We start from the raw sequence: 25,477 nt of genomic DNA, 5'->3' as shown, positions 1-25,477 counted from the left end.
ACGGGAGGATGTGGAGCTGAGTGGACTTGCCAATGACTGGTACCAACGGTGTCAAGATCGGCCTCTATGGAGGAGGCTCGTGAGGACGCTACTTGGGCAGTTGGAGGCAGTCGCCCTCCAGCAACAACGGAGGGCAAAGAAGCGATGCTCACAACAACGAACAGTGTTGGGCGAATAAAATGTAGCAAGTTGGCAGAGTAGGGGGTAAAGCTGGTGCATCTACCAGCCATCTCAGTCAGCCAACCCATGGCACCTGCGTCTATCCCGAGACCTCCTGTCAGCGAGCCTTCGACACTTCACGTGGCCTCAAAGTGCACCTGACCTGGCACAGGCGCCATGGTGACGTCACCGTCACTTCGTGGCGATTGGCGGGTATTGGTGTCTTTGTGTGTATGGGTGCTCGCTTACAGCCTCAAAATGATATGGCGGGGAGGTTCTTTGTCTTTGTGTGTATGTGGGTATGTAGGTGTGCGCGTGTGTGCGTTATGTAACTGCGCGGGCTATGGTTCCCATGGGAGGCACAACGACACCGCAGGAGGGCTAGTGAGCCTCGGAGACGAAGGGGAAGCAGATGGCACATGTGGTTGGTTGTGAGTCAGCACAGGTGAGACTGTGGAGTCACAACTCACCATATTCACACCACCGTGCAGTCATTAGTCACCCGTGTGCTACATCCCGGCCTCACCCTTTATCAATGAAATCAGATTATCGTCCCAATGCAGCAAGACCCTCCCAAAAACGAGTGTTGAAACTCGGCGAAGATCTATGGGTAATTCAAGGGAGTGACTTTTTAATCTATACAAAGTGATCCGTTTTAAAATACTCCATTGATTCCTAATGGCCCGCTTTGATGCCTTGCCTACAGCCAATTGAATGTTGAGAAAGAGATGGATCTGTTTCCGAGAGAATAGAGCGTTTAAAACAGTTTAATGAGTGCAGTGAGACTGGTGGGGGGAGATGTAACAAAAAAAAAGTTGCCTTCTCCGTAAATAAATATCTCCCGAAAATGTCTACTGGGCTATCTACGAATGTACGTAACGCCATGATCATCGTGGCGTAGGGGTTGGCACGCCGAGTTAAGATTGTCATTCACTTGCATCGGGCACAGCTGACGACGAGGCGATTGCGCTGCTGCCGACTGCCCGCGCACCTGCGTGCAGCATTTTGCTGCCGCGGCGATAATCGCCGTTGTATTTTTCCAGACATGCTACGCGAACGGCGACTATGACCGTGACAGCGATTAGGATGATAGGGTTGATGATGATGATGGTGGTGGTGGTGGTAATGGATGCGTGTACTGTACAACACACATAGCCAAGACGTACAGGCATGACAATGGACTCGCTATGCTCTACCATCCGTAGAACACACACACATACACCTGTGCAATCCAGGACTTGAGACTAAGATCCATCTTTATAGACTGCTGGGGGGCAAGTGTTGTTAACAGGCATCAATACAGGCGATCGCATTTGTCTCCCCATTGTTGATGCTTACACACTGAAGCGGAGTCGACCCTAGGGGGGAGGGCCCAGGACTAGTCTACATCCCTGGCCACTGATGTTAGCCGTGACCGGATATACAACTCAGGCTCTTAGGTTTTTTCGGTAAAGTCACGTAGGTAAGAAATAAAATTAAAATTAATAAAAGTAAAATAAAAAATCACGACGTTTCGGAGGCAACACAAGCTTCCGTCTTCAGGTGGAACCGTCACAGTACGATTGCTGTATCAAGTAATACACCTGAAGACGGAAGCTTGTGTTGCCTCCGAAACGTCGTGATTTTTTATTTTACTTTTATTAATTTTAATTTTTACCTACGTGACTTTACCGAAAAAACCTAAGAGTATGAATCCTTGCAGTTACGAAAGCTCCAAATCTAGAATTAATACAACTCAGGTTTGCTAGGTTTGTAACATCAATGCACTCACCACGATGTCACCACCCTACCCAACACCTTACAACACACCTGTGTAGTATACGGCGCACATACCGGTCCTCTAAAACCCTAAAAACTCTATAACCTTGCCTGGCCTCCAACACACACACACACATACTTGTCCTCTAACACACACACATGCCTTGCATCACAAGGACATTACGCTATTAAAATACCGTACAGGTAAATGTCAGAGAACCTGAAGCTCATGGGACCCACGTGAAACATTAACGTCACAGCTCGCCACGGTCACGCGCAACAGACGCGCTCGCTCAGGTGAGACACGAGAGCTGCGTTCAATTCTGGGTTCCAGCCGCTGCCGATTTAAAGACCGGGTCCTCGAGGTGCAGCGAGTTGATGGCTTCAGCTCGGTGACCAGTGACTTAAATGAAAGATCTACAGTCCCGCATAGAAACCCGTAGACTTGCATAGAGTCCCATAGACCTTGATAGAGCTATGATTAAACCGGGTTCTCCGGAAGAGCCAGTTGATGGTACCACATGGGGTTTCACCTACTTTGGATACATTCTATCTCAGAGGGTTAAATAAATTAAGTTGTATCACCATGCAATGACCACACTTTGCAGGGAATGTGAAATATGTTCACCTAATTGTGGATAGAGGCAGATTGAAGTGACTTAGAATTACTGTAGTTCCGTGACATCATCTGCCAGGGCCATTATCTCTGACAAGACGCCGATGTCAGCACAACAATAATAATGAGCTTACATCTTTGTTAACCCACTGATGTCAACTCACTTCCCAGGCCGTATCTGTCATGTGGGCTGTTTGATCATACTTCACCAGGCTGGTCAGTACAGACTGGCCAAGGCAGTGGATCCATGACGGACGCAGACACTCTGATGTTAGCCGTGGCCGGAAATCAAACTCAAGCCGGCTTGTTCACAATGCAGTGCGCTGACCACCCACATCAACACACTAATACATAAATAACCCAGATGTGTTGCTCAAATGAGCAACCCTAAGCCAGTGGTGGAAGTTCAACATACGTATGGCGGGACTGAGTCTCTCCACGAGTCACCCCCAAGAAACTTGCAAACCGTCTGAATGCCAGCTGGTTCGCATAGGCGTGAGTGGAGTGTAATTGGGAACAGTTTTCCTTCGTCGAATTTTCATGACACGGATGGGGAAGGAGGGTTCCAAAAACTCGCAGCGGCTGGCGACGGTACAGTGGAGGCGAGCGCGACACGTGGACCACGCAGTGAGCTCATCGCTGTGTGTCTGAAGGGGGGGGGGCTTCCGGATCCACCTTGAGGCTAGAGTCGAAAAACCGGTTCTTTTTTTCATTTGCAAAGAACTATTTGTAAAAAAAAACGATTGTTTCCACCTCGAACGTTTGCCAATCCACCGGGGTCCCAAAATAATGCCACCCACCCCCCCTTAACACCCACGAAAATCGCTTGCCAACATCGGCCATAACTATCACCCACAAACATTGCCAACAAACATTGCCAACAAACATCATTCGCAAACGTCGCCCACAAATGTCGCTCGCAAACATCGCCGTCGACTCGGCAGTGTCGTGGCCTTCACACCTTTACGTCTCTGAGAAACAGGTGAACCCGACCACGATACCACGAAACTCTGGTTGGTCAATTACAATGCAAGGTGGATTTTAGAACGTCTACATGCGACCGCATCTCTCGATGGTGTGCAGACACAGTGGCATATTTAGTCTATAGCAAGAGGCAGTCTGACGTTGGAAGAGAAAGGTGGGAATTGAGCCAAAGCCTGACATTTAACAGGAGCATGGAGTCCCGAGTCTCTGTGCGAGCCGTGGATCTCTGGAGTGTTTGCGTTCATGGATCTCCATGCGAGTCCATGGGGACTTCTGTGGTCCTCGAAAAAAACACCCCAATGCAGGAACAATGTTGATTGATAGCGTCTACACGTGACCACATCTCGAGAGATGCTGTACAATACCAGTGGGCACGTTTGCTTTACGGAAAAGAAAGCGACAGTAGGGCGAAGGCAGGGAAGTGGAAGCTCTGGAACCTGCCTGGACTTGAACAGGGGGCAGGGAGTGGACAGCACGAATGGCAGAGGGGTGGACGCACGTTTGTGGCGACGCGAATGGCGTTGTTAACGTGCGCCGCGAAGGAGATGTTGACCCTCACGGAGGTGTTTATGAGCCTGACTCAGGGGACCTTTATCTTGCTGGGGCCACGCTGGGGCTCGATTGAGACATTTCAGACTTCCTGCTGTGGGCGTGTGACGGGTTCACTGCTCGACATCAATTATTTCAATCAGGAACTGTGTGCTTGTCAGAATGGATTATTGTCGATGTTTGCCAAGTTTGTGCACGTGTCTGTTATCATAACAGAATGAACGAGACGGTACAAAGCAAAGAGAAAGTACAAACTAGATATCCAAAACGAGACGTAACAAACGTGGAACAAATGCAACAAAACATAAACACATATCGATTCTTGATTACGACTCTAAAAATGAATCGAATTTCAGGGATGTTGGTCAATCGATACATATTCGTGATACAGGTACGAGTGTGCATATGACAGGTAAGAGGCCCAGTGAGACGTGAAGGAGTTTAAGGAAGGCCAGGGAGTAAATAAGTAGAAGTATACAGCCCTTGGGGGCAGAGGTGGGACGGAATACCAGAAGAGAATGAGTGACTCACCCACTGAGCCAGGGTTCACTGGGAAGTTAAACATCTGCTCACAATCAACAGCTGTAGATTTCAGGGCTACGCAACAAAATATCAATATTAACGTTTGAGATTCGTGACATTCGTCTAAAGGTCAGAGTTAACGGACTCCACGTGTTCATCCGTGCATTAGTGGTGCTGTACCAGGAATGGGAATCCACATTTTTATGACAGGGACCAAAGTATCCATACAACAACCACGGCCGGTGTGCTGTGTTGCGATCGAAACGGCATGATCTATTATTTTTCTACCTACGTGACTTTACCGAAAGAAGCAAAGAGTATGGATTCCTGCAGTCACGAAAGTTTCAAATCAAGATTGTTTCTCACTGTTGAATGAATCTCCCAACAATAGCCAATAAAAAAATGTTCTGTGGAGCGAAACAGTGCAAGTTATTATGGCTTTAACAAAGTGATGACGCACTAATTAACCAATTTTTAAAGCGCACGACACGACGCGCGCAACGGACATGCGTCCCTAAGCATCAATGTGCGTTCCGATGCGTACACTGCCTATATAATGGGTTAATGTGACCTTTATTTACACCCGCTAGTAGCCACCACTATCGCCGCAACGTATTTCAAAGAGGAATACATTCTTGAACCGAATTATAAGCCTGGATCGATCGTGTCGAGTCACTGAATGACGATGCGTGGGGAGTGTGGGGGTTTGTTGGGGAGTGGGGGCGCGCTCCACCCGGAACCCGTGAAGCGAGAAGGACATCACGGGCGAGACGGTCGCGACAAAGGGTCGCGAGAGAGGGCGGCAGCACACCACTCCGCCGCTGGCATCTGTATCACAAATTATGATTTTCGCTCGAAACATTTTTTGTCAGTTTTTTTCTCCTACAATTTAATACCAATTATACTCTTGGTACCATATCAAGGGATTAAAAATATTAATTCAGAAAACTCAGAGCAGTACGACCCTTCGTATTAGTCTTAAGCCAACAGAAGCAGAGGTCACAGAACTACTTATGATATAACTCCGTGACCTCTGGTACACGCCGTAGAGGGCAGCACTTTCCCACCCACTCTGAATATGGTCGTAATGTTTATCACAACAGTATGGTATTTAGCCAAATGCTGTCCAGAACAAAATTACTATGTTAATGGATATTTTTTTTTCTGCGTTAAGCATTCATTCGGAACTCTTGCACAGAGATGGAATCCTTCGTGTAAAAGAATAACCCATGCAGGAAAATATCACGCAACTACTTCTGAGGTACCTTAAGTTGACATCTGCTCCATACAGCAGAGGACAGCACATGACAGTCCATAACAACATTGGCAATTCTCTGATTCAAATTGAATGTGATGTTTGTCTGTGCGATTATATTTGATTAATGACCGAGCTGAGACCATCTCAACTCAATACTGTAAAGAGGACCCGGTGTAGTCACAGGCAGGTGCCTGGATTCAAACCCAGGAAAGATCTCAGCGGTGTCAGGGCTCAGCGATACCGCAGCTCACATGCTCTGACCTATTGTTTGACAAATTGTGTAATAATTAGTCAATCTGAAGCAAACAATGATGCCACCGTGCACGACCCCTTCTAAGCTATTTATTATAGAGCCCAGAATAAACAACATGTTTTCGTTGCCTTGGAAACTTTTTTCCTATTCTAACTTTGTGGGTACAGTGCTCTGTTCAATTGTACTTTGTAATTGTTTTGGCGCTTCGGGGATTGTCTTATACTTGTGTGGGTCCCAATATCAATAAACGCCGTTAATGGGGCCGATGATGACAATGAAAAGCGACTTCCGAACCCGCGACTTCCCCTTCCGCATGGTGGTGGTGGTGATGGTTAGACCGACTCTGCGTCACAGTGAAAACCAAGGGTTGATTTAATTTTACCACGTGAACACGTGTCCATGCGACGTTAGGGCACACATAAATACACCTTGGCACACACACACACACCGAGTGGCACACAAATACACACACACCCAGACACACAACAAAGAACCCCCCCCCCCCCGTGTAGCTTTTAACATCCTGTTTGGGCAAACAGCCAACACCATGGCTGGCCGCCTTTGTCTCCCCAGTGCAGGGTTACTCATTTATGGCGGAGAGGCCCAGGACCGGTTCAAATATTCGCCACTCTTATTGGTCGTGAGTGGAAATTCGAAGTCGGGTTAGCGGGTTTGTAACGCACTACGCGACCGCTCCCCGCACACGGACACACGGACACGCCGTGCCCTGCACTGCTTGGGTTACACACCACCACACGGCGCCGCCTCCACCACAGTGCCACTCTCTTTCTCTCAATAAGTTTGTCGGGACCCGGGGATGGGGGGGCGTTACTGTACTGTATGTGCTGTTGGCGTGGCGACTGGAGGTTATGTTCACATATTGACTGGAATTTGGGGTGTGACTGAACATACACACGCACGGACACACACCACACACTCGCACGGAGACACACGGGCAACGTTATCACTCAATCAAGGAAAACCCTATCGCGCTGACACACCGATTTTGACCACGCCATTGTCACAGGTGACCTCCACCTCCTTGCAAAGCAAATGCTACCTGCTTCACTGCCAGGGCCAGACACAGGAAGGCTGGGTGCCACCCCTATGAGCGATGGTACACTCCACATCTCTGTAACTAATGCCTCCAGGCACGGAACCTACTATATTTGGTAAAGGGTGGGGTTGGGTGGTCAGTGGCAGACTCGCACCTCCAAAAGAGGAGGTACATCATGCATCAATGGAGACTCAAGGGCACTCCACAGACAAAGCGATTGTGGTAAACTACTTCAAACAATTGAACGAGAACTGTCCCCTGTTACTTACTCATTGCCCGTCAACACCTCCGAAATTCACTCCGCATCTCCCGAAGCTCTTCAATGGCTATCAAAACTTCGCATCGTAGTGTAACAAAATTCTGCTATTTCTTCACCTGGCATCATCAACACAGCGACGTGGGATTAACACCACAATCTCCTGGGTCGAAACTACAGCGACTAAGAAATGCGGCCAAGAGGAAAGAGCTAAACTAGCAGGAGACCGGTGCAAAATTATACAAAGACACAATAATGATTTGGCTTGGATGCGTACGGAGAATGGAGGCCAAACAAATGACCATAAATGGCCTTGCGCTACCATGTGAAATGAGAAACTTGAGGCCAATCCACACAAGAGGTGGATTGACCGCGCAAAGAAGGACTTAACAGAGAAACGCGGAGGTCTGCAGGAAGCAATATGTGGACACTCTGGTTGGCCCAACAAGCCTTTGTCGCCTGTGCTTTTCTGACGACGATACAGGAAGCGATCGCCATGACCAGAGACGGCAAGCAGTGGAAGACGACGTTTGTTCAGCCCCCATTGTGATGACTGATGGGAGGGAAGAGAGGGCATTGTATGTGGATATACAAGGGATAAAACAGATTTGGGGGCCTGGGGAAGTATGACTTTACCCCCATCAGGAAATATGCTACTGATATGGGCATGGGATAAGGAGGGGTACCGTACACCCTAACGACACCTCCGAGTGCTCCATTATCAGTGTGCCGTCTCCTGATAACGTGTTCTTCGTATAATCTCCAACAGAGATTTGCTGACCACGTCAAGTCGAGCTCTATTGTTAACACAGTTACCATGAGCGCCACAGAGACCAGGGGTGGCGGGCGACTGTTGGCTGGAGACTCTGGGAAGTCCACGGATCTGTTGGCCAAAGGTTCCTCCTCATCAGATGTTTGGCGACAATCCGTTGATGACTCCGTCACCAACCGTTGAGAGAATCGGTGATTTGGACGAATCTGGCACTGCGTGTTGCAATCGGGCAGAAAGACAGCTGTGAAGGGCGACGAGTTCCAGAGTTGAGCACCACTGCGTGTCTCAAGGATGAGGTTGGTCAGTTTCAGAGTTACGCGGGCCATGTCAGAAGGGTGCTCGGACTTCTGACTCACCCTCACAGACCAGGTCACCTGAAAATGCGGTGTTGTGGTCAACTGCCCCCCTCCACCGTCCCCTTCCCAAAGGTGAACCTCATCTTGCGTGTCAAGGACGAGGTTGGTCGGTTTCAGAGTTACGCGGGACATGTCAGAAGGGTGCTCGGACCTCTGCCTCACCCCTCACAGACCAGGTCACCTGAAAATGCGGTGTTGTGGTCAAATGCCCCCCTCCACCGTCCCCTTCCCAAAGGTGAACCTCATCCCCGTTTCGATCTCCGATTAGCACGGTTGGCGACGTATCATGCGAAAGAAGTTCCACATAGATCACACGTGCGGTAACTGCATAGTCAATCGAGCCGCACGATTGACACAGTCTCCATCCAGCAGTGGGTTGACAAACGGCTGACAATTATTATTTTTGTTCGCCACAAAGTTAAACGGGATGAATGATTATATTATTGAAGCAAAAAATCATGACCCTAATTCGCGACAATTCATTGAATCGCCGTTGGGGGGTTGCAGGGAAGCGGTGCGTGAGTGTGCGTCAGAGGGGTAGGTGGGCCACCAAGTTAGAGTGACACGGACGAGTGAGCGCCTTAAGAATAAATACTGTGTGTACTCTTTGGTTCTTTTGGTAAAGTCACGTAGGTATAACATAAAATAAATCACGACATTTCGGGCGCAACACAAGCGTCCATCATCGGGTGGGAAAGCATGGTCTGCTGCTCAGGCAGACTGTTTTAAAAGGTTTGAAATGGGTGTAGCCCAAGGGTCATAAATATATACTGTATATATATTTTTAACTATAAAACAAGAATTTTGTATTTTCAGAAATAAGACGATTTTTTCTAAAATAGGTTATTTTATTGCAAATTAAATGACTTCCTCTATTGTGGATATGGATGTCCGTTCCCTGTATTCCCAGTAGGGAACCCAGCTAAACATTTCCGTAAGGACAAATGTTCAAAGCATTAATTAATTAAATCGCTCAAGAAAGATAAAATAACTTGGCTTAACCCAAGTTCTTGGTTCTTTCGGTAAAGTCCCGTAGAAGGGAAATAATAAAAGAATAAAAATCAAACAATTACATTCTCACGACGTTCAATTTTTTTTATTTTATTATTTCCCTTCTACGTGACTTTACCAAAAGAACCAAGAATATGAATCCCTGCAGTCACGAAAGCTTTAAATCGAAATTTAACCCAAGTTATTTATCTCTGGTGTATAACATACTCAGGATTGTCGACACATGTAGGATGTTGGTCAACTACCCCACCCAGGTGTGCATCATCCCTGCCCTTACCTGCCCAGGTGAGAAACACCGCATTGCATAACGAGGTTACATAACGTACCCCTGCACACCCCTGATGACAAAGAACCCCGTGACTCAATACAACGGTCCACTCCACGTTCCCTCGTCCTCCTGCCGTCCCTGGCCCCCCACAATCCGCCCTACCCCCAGTCTCGAAGGTATCTCCCACAGCCCCCATCACACGGCACAAACCTCGCAACACCCAACATGATGCACGATGGATGCGTCTCCACCGATGAATTCACAGAGCCTGCCATCTCGTCCTTCACTATCCATTAAGCCCTCTGCAGTACTCTATAACCAAACAATTCGTTTATTTCTCACCTCATCCTTCCTTCCCCCACATTCTTCCCACCTCTCCCTTCCCGTCTACCCTGACCACACCAAATCCCTCTATTCCCAGCCCTTCTTCTCATCCCGTCTCATCACAGCTCCCTCATCATCCACCCTCTTCCCCGTCGCTCCCGAACCTCCTTCAGTCCCATCCCACCTTCCCATCTCAGTTCTTCATCCTCCCCCCACCTGACCATCTCAGTTGTAACCCCCAGGCTGACCATCTTCCCCTACCCCCCCCCCCACCACGACCACCACCCTACCCACCCACCCCCAGGGGTGGTTACCTGTTGAGAAACGAGTTCCCAAACGCGTTGAGCTTTCGAAAGGGCTTCTTGGGGTCCACCACCAGCGCGTTGCCCGGGATTGTGCCCTCCGTGTCTCCGTGCATCACGGCGATGAACGAGTCCGTGGTGGGCTCGGGCCCGATGCGGATGCCGGGGAAGTCCTGCTCGAGCAGGTAGCGGATGAAGGTGGTCTTGCCCGTCGAGTACTGCCCCACCAGCAGCACCATGGGCTTGTTGTCGAAGTCTGCATCCTCCAGCGCGGGCGAGTGGAACGAGTGGAACGAATAGTGCTCCTCCAGCGGGAGCAGCCGGGTGCGGTACAGCTTCTTGAGGCCGCCCGACACCGTCTGGAACATCTCCGGGTTCTTGCCGTCCGTCGCGTCCTTATTTGACCAGCTGAACATGGTGGCGGCTTATGCTGCTGCTACTGCTGCTGGTACTGAAGCTTGCGTTGCTGCCGATGTCGCTGCTTAGATTTCTACTGCTGCTGCTGAGGATGCTTCTACGGCTTCCACCGCTGGCTGTCAACTGCTGCCGCTTCAGATACTGTTGCTGGTTCAAACAAATGCCGCTGCTGTCACCGCTGTGGCTTCAAATTCCGCTGCTTTGGCTGCTGCTGCTACTGCCGCTGTCCGCGTGGCTTCCACTGCCGCCGTCTCTGCGAACCGCCCGGGACCCCCTCGCCGGGCACCGATGGGGGCCGCCCCACCACGGCGATGACGTCACCCACCCCCCACTCGCCCCCACCCCCAACCGCTCCCCCACCCGCCCCCACTCGCCCCCACCACCCCTGCCGGCCGACGCGCGGCCATGTTGCGTAGGGAGAGAGGCGCAGCAGTTGACCCTGTAACGGGGGGGGGGGGTCAGCGGCGTGACGTCGCCGCGTAAAAACACGGCGGAGCTTCCCTGAGCAAGATGGCGGAGAAGAATGCTGCGCGTGAACTCGACCCCCCGCTCTCTCCCTCGACACGTTCGTCTCTCTGTGGCTTGTGGAGGAAAATATAACGTTTCGGGCAGTGGCCCTCTACTGGCCATCATGCATTTAAAAAGAGCTTCACAGTTCATCGGATTTTTCAAAATATTCTGATTCTGACATGGGAATGCTATGAAGGACCATTGCCCGAAACGTCGTTTGTTATATACTTTAAGGCAGCGTTTATTGGCAACGGAACGTGTTGAGTTTAATTAATTTACTGTGCCCGTGCGCCACTGCCAACGCAGCAGTATCGCCACCATAATCCACAACAGAGTTTCGATTCATCGTATCGCTGATAGCGAGTAAATTTCACAATCGATCCAGTTGTAATCGCAGTTTTAGTATCGAGTACTGAATCCAGTTCTGCTGCAGCAGTTGCAGGTTCCATGCAACAAACGTAAACAGTTTATTGTGACCACGTGGATCGGGCGCAACTGATTTTAAACGCGCGCGATTCTATGAATGCAATACAATCACGGGAATTGATTATCCCCTGCAGATTCTCCCCCTGGGAATAGATTGAATCGTTTCACCCCTCACCATCGAGTCCGAGAGCTGATGTAAATACTGTATACATTAATGGATGTGCTACTGAAGAAGGGCCATTGCCCGAAACGTCGCCGATTATATTTTTGATCCTTTAAGTTTAAGACCACACACGCAGTCTCATTGATACGGAATTTGTTGAGTGTTGTTTTGAATAAATAATTAAATGATAATATACTATCTTCTTCTTGGTTATTTCGGTAAAGTCGCGTAGAAGGGAAATAATAAAATTAAAACATAAAATATGTTTTATTTTATTTCTTATTTTATGTTTTATTTTTATTATTTTATTATTTCCCTTCTACGTGACTTTACCGAAAGAACCAAGAAGATGAATCACTGCAGTCACGAAAGCTTTAAATCGAGACAATATACTATTTGAAGCACAGTACATACTTTTATATTTATTTTCTTAAATTACTTTTACATGTTTTATCTGAATGCCACACTGCTTATTCACGCCATAATCCCAACACACCAGGCGAATGATGACGTCGTTAACATTAATTGGGGTGACGTCACCCCAGCTGAGCGGGTGACGTCATGTCCGCAGAATTCACACACGTGTCATTGTCCTGTGCCGACTGAATCACCCACCACCATCATCTTCATCATCCCCAGCTCTGCGTCCGCGTTGGCTTTAATCGCATGCGGCACAACTCCATAATCACTCAACGGCGATTTCCACCTGGCGGCTAACATCGTTTCCCGTTCTTCTCAAATGTTTTGTATTGAACGACTGACAGAGTCCAATAATAGCGGTGGCTCTTCGCCTCGGTGTTCAGTGTGTACTTGTGAGATAATTCGCGGACAAGTCGGGTACGAAGCTACCGAACAGAGGGGCGTCATTGCGGCCGCAGTCCCCTGAGGGCCTCACCCTGCTGCTGGCTCAGTGGGTAGTTAGTTGTATGATTATGCTGGTGATGTCTATACGGGTACAGTTTTATTACTGTTGCTATTATTATCACGATAATTATTAGTTCGCTGTCGAATGTGGCGGCTCTGCTCGAGAGCAGAGATACATTCCCCACGCTCGCAGCGGAATGCGGACTTTCCCTCTCCAGCCCATCAATCATCACCCATCCCTCGCCCTCCCGACTTACCCTACTCCCCTCCCTAAACCCTCACCCCTCACCATCTCCCTTACCCTCCTGGCTCACCCCTCGCCCTCTTCTCACCCTAAACCCTCATCTCGCATACTCTTCCTCACCCTCCTGACTCACCCTCCTGGCTAACTCGCAAACCTTATCCTGCTCCGTGCTTCCTCCCTCCCTCCCTCACCCTTACTCTCTCGCCTCACCCCATCACCTCATCCTCACCCCGTCTCCTCACTCACCCCGTCTCTTCACACCCGCCACACTCAGCCCCTCCATGCCGCTCCCCCACGCGCGTGGGTCATTGCGAAGGGATTCTTCCCACGCAGTCAGCCCGGGCGGACAGGCGCTCACAGACGAGGACAGGCACGAGCAGACAGGCAGACAGGCAGACCGAGAGACGGACACGTAACAAACAACAGAGACGAAGATCCCCCGCATAGCCATAGACTGTAGGAGCAAGTGCTGTTTGCGAGCACCTATGAAGACCGGGATAACAACACGGACATACATACAGACACATTCAGGCACGGACAGATATGGACAGCTTGAAATACACAGACAGACAGACGTGGACACACAGACACACGTAGATAGACGCAGACAGGGGACAGACTTAGCCGGGCGCCTGCTCGACTGCTGTCAAATATAGCCTGGGTCGCAACGACAGACGCATGTCACCCCGCCCTGGGGTCCCGTCCCCGACACTCCGGCAGCACCGACCACATGGACCCAGGAACTCCCTCTCGTCGTATCCCCAATTCTTCCCACGGCTGCAGCTGCCACGGGCTCCACACGGCCCCATTCCCACCGAGGCACCCATGAATGCCACAAATAGTACAATGCAGTTTATTTATTTACCCAGGGATGCCTTACTGAGTCTCAAGACGCTGTGTTTCAAGAGGGTCCCGCGGATAAATTTTAGGACGTCTGCTCGTGAATTCGATTAATGAGTGATTTGAGGTCGCATAGCACTTGCGCACGTAGTGTACACGTGTGCAACGGCCCTTGTGCCAATTCGCTGCTGGATTAGGGCACCACTCCACGTGGAGAAAGTCGTGGGACGTTGATGGGCCATACACATACTTTCCCGGGGACTCATACATACCCTTAGGTTTTTTTTCGGTAAAATCACGTAGGTAAAAATAATTAATAAGTAATAAAATAATAGAAATAATATTTAATATTATTATATTATTCGCCTTATTTTATTATTTATGTTAGTTTAAAAAATGCGTTTTATTTCTTTATTTCCCCCTACGTGACTTTACCGAAAAAAAACCTAAGAGTATGAATCCTTGCGGTCACGAAAGCTTCAAATCTAGAATTTCCCGGGGGCGTTTGGTAGCCTTTAGATTAACTGTGGAAACGCGAGTGTGTGAGGTCGTGGAGAGGAGGGAGGTGACGGGCGGGTCTGTTGGGTCGAGAGGTCGCGAGTCTCACATTGCAGACATTGTTGTCGTGATTAAAAAAAACAACGCGGTCCGTCTCTGTCCGGGGATATTTGCGTCCGCACGAAAGCATCTCTAAATCAACCCCGAGAGGAATTCCTCTTGTTTATGGAAACGCCACTGCAGTGTTTTATGTCGTCAGGGCTGTTTCTTGTTTCGTGCCGCCTCACGTCATAGCGGAAAAATAAAACCGAGGAATAAAACATGCATACGAGGAATAGCCAGGACAATGCGTTACAGCAAATGTGGGCTTATCTGCAGATGGCTCATCTGTATAGGATAGAGATACCCACTCGCAAGCGTGGGTTTTTTTCCAGACATCCGCCAACACGAAGTTAAAACTCATGAATAGAATTGACCAAGTATCCCAATATAACACATTCCTGCGGAGGGAGCTGGTAGGAACGTTCGGTTGCTCGGTCAATGGCCAGGGTCAACGGCGGCGTGGGGTATTCCGCAAATATGCCCGACTGTGAGGGCGGGCACAAGCCGGCCTGAGTAGGTTAAACGTTGAGTTTTATAAGGGCACCACGGGGTGACCAGCCCCTCCCCACCCAGCCCCACCCCACCCAGCCCCACCCCCCACCCAACCCCACCCTCCCCACCCAGCCCCTCCCCACCCAGCCCTCTCCACTCAGCCCCTCCCCACCTTCCCCACCCAGCCCCTCCCTGCACGACGGACACAATAATCCCCTGTGGGCTGGTGTAACCAGGAGGTTCCTACCAGTATATCTCTCATGAGGCCATGTTCCTGAAAAATGCTTCGAGTTATTTGCCCTTGTGAGCCTATGCCTGCTCAGTGTCTACATGTTTCATTCGATCAGCAGAAAGATTTGTTTGGAATGTTTGGATTTATTTCCCGTGTCCATTGGCAACATCAAAATAGTCCTGCGACTCAGCGAGGCTTTTCTGAGTAAAGCGTATGACTGTAAAGTGAATACGTATTACCGTTATTCAGACCTATGACCAAATCACGCGGAATGCGGCCGATCCCATTAAATCTTGGAAGCTAAGCGGGTTGAACCTGGTTATGTTGTTGGGTGGGTAACCACCATGCACAGCAGGGTGTACTCGGCTACTGCAGGGCTACGTACTGGGCAGCAGAGGGTGGTGTAGCAAAATTCACGGTGCTCCCCACCTTCAACAACCCGATCTGCCCAGCGTGGTGAAGTATGGTCATATGTAACACTGTGATGCCGCCGCCACGAAGCCGTTCGGCAGGCGCCCAAACCCCCGACTTCGCCACCACCAAGCAACGGAGCCAACCCCGCGTCCCCCTCACCTCACACGAACACACCCGCACGCATTCCCCCCCCCCCCCATAGAGCTCCGAGGGGAGGTCACCTGGCCGACCGGTTTTTATCCGAGAAACCCTTATCGGGGTTAACTCTCACGGTTTCCGGCGATCAGGGAATTGGACGACCTCCCCCGTGCTACGTTGCGCCGCGGCGCTGCGACCAGCCGTAATATGGTGTGGTCGCGGCATGGGGCATTCGGCCACCGCGGTTGAGGTGCATTTTCCCCCCACACACACCCCCACGGGTCGACGGGGCAAGCAGGGGAGGGACGGGACAGCACGAATAGCGGGACCGCAGGAGCTGTTGCGCATAGTCATGGAGGGTTGGGATAATTACGCTTGAGCGCGCAGGCACCATTGTTAGGGGAGTTAAAGGATAAGGCTATTAGTATAAATAATTGGGAGAGGGGAGGCGCGCGAGGAGCCATGCACAGCTTCCCACGACGGGCCTTTGTGATGGACACCGCCGCATGAACCTCGATGATGGGGGCCTGCGTGAGAAAAGGATTGATTGGAATTTGCGCCGTGCAGGTCGCTCATTGATTAGCGGAACAAAGGCACCGCGGAGCTGCCTGGCCCGGGCGAGGGGGGTGCGAGCCATTGTTTGGGGTTCACGCCGCGCGGACAAAGGATTAATTAGCATAGCGAAGGCGCACGGTGCGTGGGAAGGGGGTAGGGGTCCGGGAATCAGGATAAATGGGAAGCGCAAAGGGGAAATCGGACGGTTCTCTCCAGGCCAGCGGACCCGCAGCAGCTCCAGCCAGCGACCCGGACGTCCGTGCGACGTGTCGAGGTGCGCTGTTAGCACCGGGAGCAGCGAACCACCGCGGGCACCAAACAGTGAGTGGGGAGGTGAAGTAGGGTAGCGTAAGCCGATAAATAGGGAATAGGTACAGGTTTGGGTGGAATAGGCCAGCCTCGTCGACTCACTGATTCAACATCAATTCGCAGGTAGCATATAATAAATCATTAATAGCGAAGCGTGGTCTCGCGTGATCTTGTTGAGCAGTGTGTCGCGTGGGGAGCTGCGTGTGTGTGCGTGCGACCACCCCGTGTGCGATACAGGTGCGCGATCATAACGCGAGTTGAGTTGGAGTGCGCGGAGCGGCGTGTGTGTGTGTGGGCGTGCGTACGTTCGCTCCGTGTGGGTTGCAGGCGCGCGATTAGGACAGGGAGGTATCGTAGTAGGGAGGGGCAGAATACTACTCGGTAATTAGCCATGCCGGCTACGCGGACCCGCGGGGGAGGGGAATCCTCGGGCGATGGTTCCCACGCCACGGGTGAGGAACCTAGCAGCGGGGGGGCGATTGATGATGCTAGCCCGGCCGTTAGCATTATCGAGGGAGGGATCTCGGGGGCTAGCGACCCTCACAACACCCACGGCCCGCACGGTGTGGAGAGGCCCCATCCAGGCGTTGGGGTTTGGTTGTCCTCCAGGCCATTGTTCAGAGTGGTTGTTGGGTCGACTGCAGATGGGATCCGTGGCCTCGGTGCCAAGCCGACTGTGCGTGCGCTGCTTTCTACTTAATGGTTCCATCATCGGCACCATCGGCAGTTTTTTCACCTTGTTGAAAGGAGAAATACGCATACTCAATATGTCATGATTTATGTAAAAAAAATGTTCACGTGTCTCCTATCCATATCGACACATACTGTGGGTGTATTTTAGCCACATCTACACATGCTGTGGATGTCTCTTAGCCGCATCGACACATGCTGTGGGTGTCTCTTAGCTGTATCCACACATGCTGTGGGGTCTCAGCCGCATCTACACATGCTGTGGGTGTCTTTTAACCACATCTGAACATACTGTGGGTGTCTCTTAGCCATGTCTAAACATGTCGAGGTGTCTGGACATCCACGATACCCACAGTGCCTACGCCCCTGTATATCAGTGGATTGGACTGACAGAGGGGCTGTACTGGTTTATTACCATCACTCAGATCATGTGTTTTCTCTACAGTACTTGGGTCTGGTCATTGCTCACTGGGTGTGGCTGAGCTGGTGTTGTAAGAGGAACCTTACACAACTTCCCTCCTCATAGCCTGGCGGGTGGGGGGCATTTTATGTGTGGCTTAGGAGTTCGAATTTGAGCTAGGGGTCAGAATCTGGGTTATGGATAGGGTTGGTGTTGGGGTTTAAATATCGAGTTAGGGCTTCGATAAGTGTAAGGGATTTGGTTTGTGTTATTATTTCAATAAAGGTTCGATTTAATTTTAGGGGTAATGATCGGGTTTTAATTATAGTTTGTTTAACTGTAGGGTTCGGGTTATAATTCGTGTTCAAGTTAGGCTTAGTGATTGGGGTAGGATTAGTTTTCTGGTAAAAGGTTTTTGTTTGGGTTAGGGATTAGTGTTTGGGTTAGGGATTAGTGTTTGGGTTAAGGGTTAGTTATTTGGAACGGGGTTATGGTTTTGGGTTTGTGTCTGGGTTTGGGGTTAGCATTAAGGGTTCTTGGTTATGTGGTTTGTGTTTGGGGTTTGACTTGGTGTAACCCAGGACGCCCTTGAAAAAGAAGCCGTGATTCACATGTTTCAATGGCAATGATACTTTGTCATTGCAATGCATTAGTTACACTAAAGCAAAACAGTCATTGTATTAAACTTTCCCTTTTGGAAACAAGCCTCGTTATTTAAGCCATTATAGCATTCATAATCGTCACACGCTGCATTAATACTTCGCCATCCTTGTAAGCGTCTCTCTTGCACAATAACATCATTGTGCAGAGTTACTCAATTGTGCAAGAGGGCCGGACACCAGAACGCCCAGATAGGCAAACGCGTTCAACTTCTGCCTAATCGGGCTCGAGGCGACGCGAGCGCCTCCTGTGGGTTACATTGCCTCCGTGTCTGCCACGTGGCTGTTGCTGCTCTGTGGAGCGATGTGAAGGTTGATGCAGATTGGAGTCAGAAACCTGATGAGGACATCAAATCCCCTTCAGATTTCTCTCTAAGTCCGTCACTCCCTGGGAGTCCTTATAACGATGCGCCGATTAAATTATTACAAATCGATCCTTTAAGCTCACGGTACATGTGAACGAATTGCGTAAAATTCGATGTTTTCCCAATTCTACGTCAAAGATGTGTGACTCATCCTGACATGATGATGTTAACCAAAATTAAACAAAAATTATATTTAATTGAATTGTGGTAATTGATTATTATCGAGGTAAGCAAATCGTAACATTCGGTGCCAGGGGACCCTCCTGACAGATAGTCTTGCGACTCAGTGAGACTTTTTTTGTAGGTACTGTAGTAAAAAATGTTTTGTTATATGCTGTGTTTCAAACGAGGACAAAGAGTGTTCCATTTCAACTCCCGCACTCATTAATGGGAATTGTCCAAACATCTCAAAGCGATAGGACCCTCTTGAAGAGTAGCCTTTCAACTCCGAAGGTTTAAACTGAGTTTGCTTTGCTTAAACAAATTATGATCAATATTTATCTCGAAAGGCAATTGTCTGATAAGAAAATATATTTTTGTTGTATACACAGCACGGGGTTCTGATTATGTTTGCCTTAAATTCAGCGAGGATTACAGCCGAGTTTGCTTTGCTTAACCCAAAACCCTCTATTATGGAGGATTACATAGTTAATTTGTTTCAAAGGTCACTGCTGCGAAAAACATAGCATCACACCGAGTCCATCTCCCTCCCACACGAGGACGGCAGTCACTCATTAATGGCACTGGCCAACCATTCCAGTGAAGGACTCTGCTTGAGAAGATTCTTGAGACTCGGCGAGGTTTCCCTGGGCAATCCGGCAAGAAGAAAATAAATAAATGCATTTCTATAAATACCCCTTCGAGATCACCGAGTCCCTGATTCCCCCACTCTAGCTCCACCCCGCAAATCCGCTCCGCCCCCACGTGTTTATTTTCGCGGATTTTTCACAGCTGATCGCGGTCACGCGCACGCGCACCGACCAATGGGCGCGGCGCTTGGGCGTGACGTCATCGTGTTGACGTTGCCTTATATGGTGCGGCCATCACAAAGCTGCTCAGCCGACGCCGTCTTCGCCGCCTCGGACCGAGAGCTTCGCCAGGCGACTTCTGGGATTTATATTTTGGGGTTTATTTTGCTTTACGGAGATTACGCGAGCGTCCATTGATCCGCAGCTCCCAGGCGAGTTCGTGAGGCGCGGCGCGAACAGTCGGCACCTCCCAGAGACGCCAAGCCGCGCGCGGGGCCTTTGCGGCCTGGTTTCATACGGGCCCCCGTGTGTTGTCTGCCCGCTTCTCGCAGCTTTCGAGCCGCTTCGTTGGCGGCAGTGACGCTGTGCCGAACGGCGACGGTCGTGTTGATGTCGTCGACGCGGATGTGCTAATGTTGGTTTGTGATTCGCTGTGAGAGTGGTTGCGGCTGTGGTGATGTCTAAATCGTTGTTTGTACCTTTTAAAGAGCCACGTCGCTTATTGACGTTGAGATCAAAGGAGAGCTGGGGCGTGGAGACGGTGGTTGTTTGGGCTGCGGTGGGGGATCGCGGTGTTCCCGTGGTACAAAGAGTGGTTTCGTAACCGTATTAACTAACAGCGTTGTGTGGCGCGTGCGGGCAGGATGGGTCGCATTTTCCTGGACCACATCGGCGGCACTCGGCTCTTCTCGTGCGCGAACTGCGATACGATCCTGACGAACCGCTCCGAGCTTATCTCCACGAGATTCACAGGGGCCACGGGACGCGCCTTCCTCTTCAATAAAGTACTTGTACTTCCCCATGACCACACGCACTTCGGGATACGATTGTGGGGTTCAAAATGCGACCTCTCGCTTTTGTTATTGTCTTTGAGTTCGTTGGAGACATGGCGCACACAAAGGGGGATAGAACGAACACACCGTGGGGGTACATTACACGGACACTGAGCGATACGACACACTAGGACACGCGACCCACACACTGGGACACACTACCCAGAAAGTGGGAGAAACGACCCACACAGTGGGTGAGATGAGCCGCAAGCTGGGAGACACGACCAACACATTGGGACACACAACCAACATTGGGAGACACAACCAACACACTGGGAGACACAACCAACACACTGGGAGACACGACCCGCACACTGGGAGACACGACCCGCACACTGGGAAACACAACCAACACACTGGGAGACATGAGCCACACACTTGGAGATACCTCCAAAACACTGGGAGACATCACCCGTACACTGGGTGACACGACCCGTACACTGGAAAACACGACCAGTACACTGGGAGACACCACCAACACACTGGGAGATATCAGACACACAATGGGGCATATGACACTACATTTAGAGGCATGACACACACAAATTAGAGACATGGCGTACAAAATTGTTACGATTAAACACGTTGGGATATGACACATGCACTGAGAGACATGATGGACATACCCTGTGAGACATGAATCCCTGAGAACACGACATTAGGATAATAATACATAATGGCCGATGGGAGAAACGACACTCGGGGACACGGCACCTACACACCAGGAGGTTTCATCATGGAACAGATCCAGCTGTAATGGGTTTATTGACTGAAACGACGATACACAAACTGAGACCCGACCTTGGGTGATAGGTGACATGACATTCAGACCCAGGATTATAACACCCACATCTGCAACATAGACAAATCAACTGTTGGTGTAACCCTTAAAGCGCCGACAATGAGTGACCCCTGCGTTGTGTGCCGGCGCATGCCCCGGGCAGGTGGTGAACCTGTCGTTCAGTGAGGTTCAGGACCGGGTGATGCTCACGGGCCGCCACATGGTGCGCGACGTGAGCTGCAAGAACTGCAACAGCAAGCTGGGCTGGATGTACGAGTTCGCCACCGAGGACAACCAACGCTACAAGGAGGGCCGCGTGATCCTGGAGCGCGCTCTCGTGCGAGAGAGCGAGGGATTCGAGGAGCATGTCCCCGCCGACGGCTCGTGAGGGGAGATGGGAGGGCACCGTCGCACGCACGCGCAACTACAAACGCACGTCAACACACAAACAGGGTCAATGGTTATCTGTGGAAGCAGTAACGTTGGTTTAGCAAATCGTGTAGGCCAGGGCTTAATTGCAGCAAGGTCTGTTTGGGTTAGCGACCTAGAAAATGTTTCTGCAACCGGTAAACCTCTTCCTATGGCTGTGGATGTTATGTGCCACCTACTTCAGACTACCAGCAAGTGGGAAACTGTTCAGTGAGAAACTAAGCCTCAGGTGTTGGTGTCTGGAAGCGAAAGCAGGTTTTTCCCTTGAGTTAAATCTAAATTTTCGCATTGTGGAGCTCGTAGAGTCAGTCGGGGCATTCCACCAGCCTCACGCATTGATTTTGCTGTTCCGTACGGCCAGTTGAAAGATACTTTCCCCATTTAGTTTCGATGAATACGTTCACTTCTGACAGGAAAAACCCTCAGGGAAACCTGACTCCTCTTGCAACTTACAGTTCCAGGCGCTGCCAGAACCTCGCTTCAGAACATTTTAACTTATTAAATGTGGAGACATATTTGCCTCATTTTTATAAAATGGGCAACGACTCAAATTAATGATGTTTTGATAGCTTGAACTTTGCGCTTCTGCATATTTCTATTTGCCTGACACACAAGGGCTCATTGGCTGCATAGCTCTTAATAACGCGGGGTAATTTTGCGTAAATCAAGACGCAGAGCATGCGGTTTGGCGACGTCTGCAGAACTGCAGTCGTTTGCATGCCTTTGCACTTCCCTCCTGATTTATGCGGTTGCCCTTCAGTCACTTTTTTTAGTCTGGTATCTAGATCTACAGCAACACACATACATTATATACATCTTTTATACGTATCTGCATCGAACGTTGCTTCGAATGTCGGGCACTAGAGTGCATTTGTCAATAGGCAATTAATGTTAGCTGAGCTGATTTATTTAGTTGATTTAAGACGTACAGTATATGAAACTAAATGTAAACTGGCTGGTTTACCCTATATGTTTATTAAGTGGTAGAGGGTAAAGTGTTATGTGTACAAGATAGCTGTCAGTGATGTGTTGATGCATTTTCTTTAGCAATGAACAGGTGGCGAAAGTGCGATCGTTAGGCGGTAGCCGGGGGGTTTAGTTGCTTTAAACTAGCGAGGGCCAGGCATGATGCCGCTCGGAGCCCCTGCCGCACACACCTGCATGATCCGTGCTGCTTGATGGATCGCGTTAGTCAGACATGCCTCTGAATTTGGCTAAAATAAGCTAGTACCGAAACGCTCCTAAAACATTTTGTCTCGAGTCTCTCACGCACTCTGATGCCTCGGAGGACAGCTCTCGAGCAATTGCGCAATATTAAAATTATTTGGCAGTGCACCAATTCTATAATTAAACAGTTCGACCTGAATGTTTCTTTTTAGGAGCAGCTTAAAGTGTCAACACACCATATTTATTGAAACGTGCACGGTTTTCACGTTGCGTTGGATAGGCTGTACAATGTAGGATTTTACACACCTCTTGCTCCAGTCAGATCAGAACAAATTGTCCCCTCTTGCCTTGCCCCTTGCCTTCATCGTTAGCTATCATAAATCCACTGCTGGATGAAAGTCTCCCCAAGATGAAGCATGTTAACTGTGACTAGCCTAATGCGTTACATGTATATTTGTATATTAACATAATATATATTAATACAAATACATTAACCCCTTTGGGTCCTTCGCACGTGGAGGCACACGTTGATGACGTCACCTTCCCCTATTTAAGACCGAAAAACAGGAAGACATCCTCACACTTCTGCCAAAATACCTGAGGGTGCCGGTTGTAATCACCAGCAAAACATCCTCAATTGTAGACGTTGTGGGCTTGCTCTCCGTTTTGTTCACGTCACAAACCTTACAAATTGGCTGTGCCAGGTGGAGGTGAATGAAATTTTACTCTTGGCCAGTTTGTGGTCACAGTGCCTGAGATCAGCCTCGGGCCATGAGGTGCCCCCATTGCCCAGGCAGATCACTCTACGCTGATAATTTTATTGGGGAAGGTGATTGGGACCATACAATTGCTGGGTTTATTTGTTCATCCAGTAGGGTATTAACCATGGCCGATGATGCTTTTTCTTGAAAAGGCAGTTTTTTTGATTGAAAATTAGGTTCTTGAAAATGCAATGGCTAGACGACCTGTAATGATTGTCACTCAAGACTGACATATTTTTCAAGTTTTTACATTTAGGGTGCAGTGAGTAAGAAGAGTTGCATTCACTCGTGGAGTAATTTATTCAGATTTGAAACTCCAGTGAGTGCCAGTCACATTATGTAGGTGGCCCACTCCTGTGTAGACAGTGTGCATAATTATATATATTTATTTCAGTGGAACAAATCACCAAGGGACTTGTCATGATCACAGTCCAGGAAACAAATGCCACATTAATCATTAACACTGCCTGAGAAAATTTTGTAATAACGTTTCAGGCAATGTCCCTACATCAGCGCAGAGCTGACATGGTGAGTAAATATCCAAATGGCCAGTTCAGATACCGATTTAGACATTTTAACTGTGCATACCAGTACAAGATGCAGTGTCTCATGGGTCATAGGCAAGTAATGTTCGTCGGGATTTATCAAGGTGTGCATGCAGTGAAATTGAAATGGCACCAACTTAATATCGAATGGTCCCAGAAAAACCCCTGTTCATAAGCGTCAGGATGCCATCGTGGTGTAAGCACACTGGACTGAGAATCCGAGATGTTGCCGGTTAAATCTCCCAGCACAGCTGTTGAACCATTGGGTAAAGTTTATTAAACCCCACATCATCTGTCCATCCAGCAGTATAGGTACATCACGGTTGATCCACAGGAGGTCCTGTTTATTCAGGTAAAGTTTGGGTACTCTCACTTCTAAGATATCTGGCCAGCATGGAAAAGTAGGCCAAATACCCTCCAAAGGACTTTCGACTAGGGCTCCATCTCGTAGGGAGGCCTTTTGGCCAGCAGTGGTGTGAGAAAGCATTTGCAGGTCCTGCCCCTTTTCCTTTACCATAAGCGTGTGTGTATGTGTCTTGAGAGGCTCACCGATTATACTCCTCATGAGGCTGATTATATAGTTTGATTAATTTGACTCCTCCCAAGGCCAGGTGTTCATTATAAAACGTGTTGAGAATAATTGTGTCGGGATTATAATGGGGTGTGGTGTCCCAAATTTAGGACTGCGGAGGCAAGTTAACAACCACTTGAAGTGTAATTTGGCCTTGCTGGCCTTAAACAAAAAAAAATCGTTGTTTTTGATCCAGACAAAATGCCTGGTAAATATAATTTTACAAAGGAGTTCAACTCCTTGAACTGGACGGCATTGGTGGCAACAGTGTTTCGCAATCTCAGAGCTGTGGCTTTTGTTGCAACTGCCACCACCACCACCATTTGGCTGAGGGGTTGTCTGTAGCCGATTGCGAATTATTTGCCTTCTATGTTAAGTGCAACGTGTATGTAAGTTGGGCAACAGTTATACACGCACACAGAGCATAGTACATAGTATTGTGTACCCTGGTTTGCATTAGGCAGGGTGTTTATATTTAGTTTGGTCGTGTGAAATATGTTGGAATATAAAATAAATACATTTTAAACATTCCCTTGCGCGGCTTGTAGTTCTTTGTACAATGGTTCTGTTCACTGCAGTTTTAAGCGACTGCCTTCAACCAACCCCGAAGACGAACACTACTTTCATCCATCAGTGAATTGATCATCGTCATCAACCAT

General features: G+C 49.2%; 2 protein-coding genes across 2 annotated transcripts in view; one reads left to right on the top strand and one right to left on the bottom strand.

Annotated features, from left to right (window-relative positions):
- Window positions 1-11,175, bottom strand: part of LOC144941721 (EH domain-containing protein 1-like) — a 28,175-nt gene extending 17,000 nt beyond the window's left edge. The window contains exon 1 of the mRNA XM_078868113.1: window positions 10,458-11,175. Coding sequence (XP_078724239.1) covers window positions 10,458-10,861 — 404 coding nt within the window. The 5' untranslated portion in view covers window positions 10,862-11,175. The remainder of the gene's footprint in view (window positions 1-10,457) is intronic.
- Window positions 11,176-19,783: 8,608 nt separating this feature from the next.
- Window positions 19,784-25,348, top strand: YPEL5 (yippee like 5). Its single transcript, XM_078868112.1, has 3 exons — window positions 19,784-19,943; window positions 20,375-20,516; window positions 21,509-25,348. Exons 2-3 carry the CDS (start codon window positions 20,376-20,378, stop codon window positions 21,731-21,733), a joined length of 366 nt encoding a protein of 121 aa, XP_078724238.1. The 5' UTR covers window positions 19,784-19,943; window position 20,375; the 3' UTR covers window positions 21,734-25,348.
- Window positions 25,349-25,477: the final 129 nt, after the last annotated feature.

The sequence above is a fragment of the Lampetra fluviatilis genome, chromosome 25, assembly GCF_964198595.1.
Source record: "Lampetra fluviatilis chromosome 25, kcLamFluv1.1, whole genome shotgun sequence".
Lineage (NCBI taxonomy): Eukaryota > Metazoa > Chordata > Hyperoartia > Petromyzontiformes > Petromyzontidae > Lampetra > Lampetra fluviatilis.
This window is presented reverse-complemented; position numbering and strand designations above follow the sequence as displayed.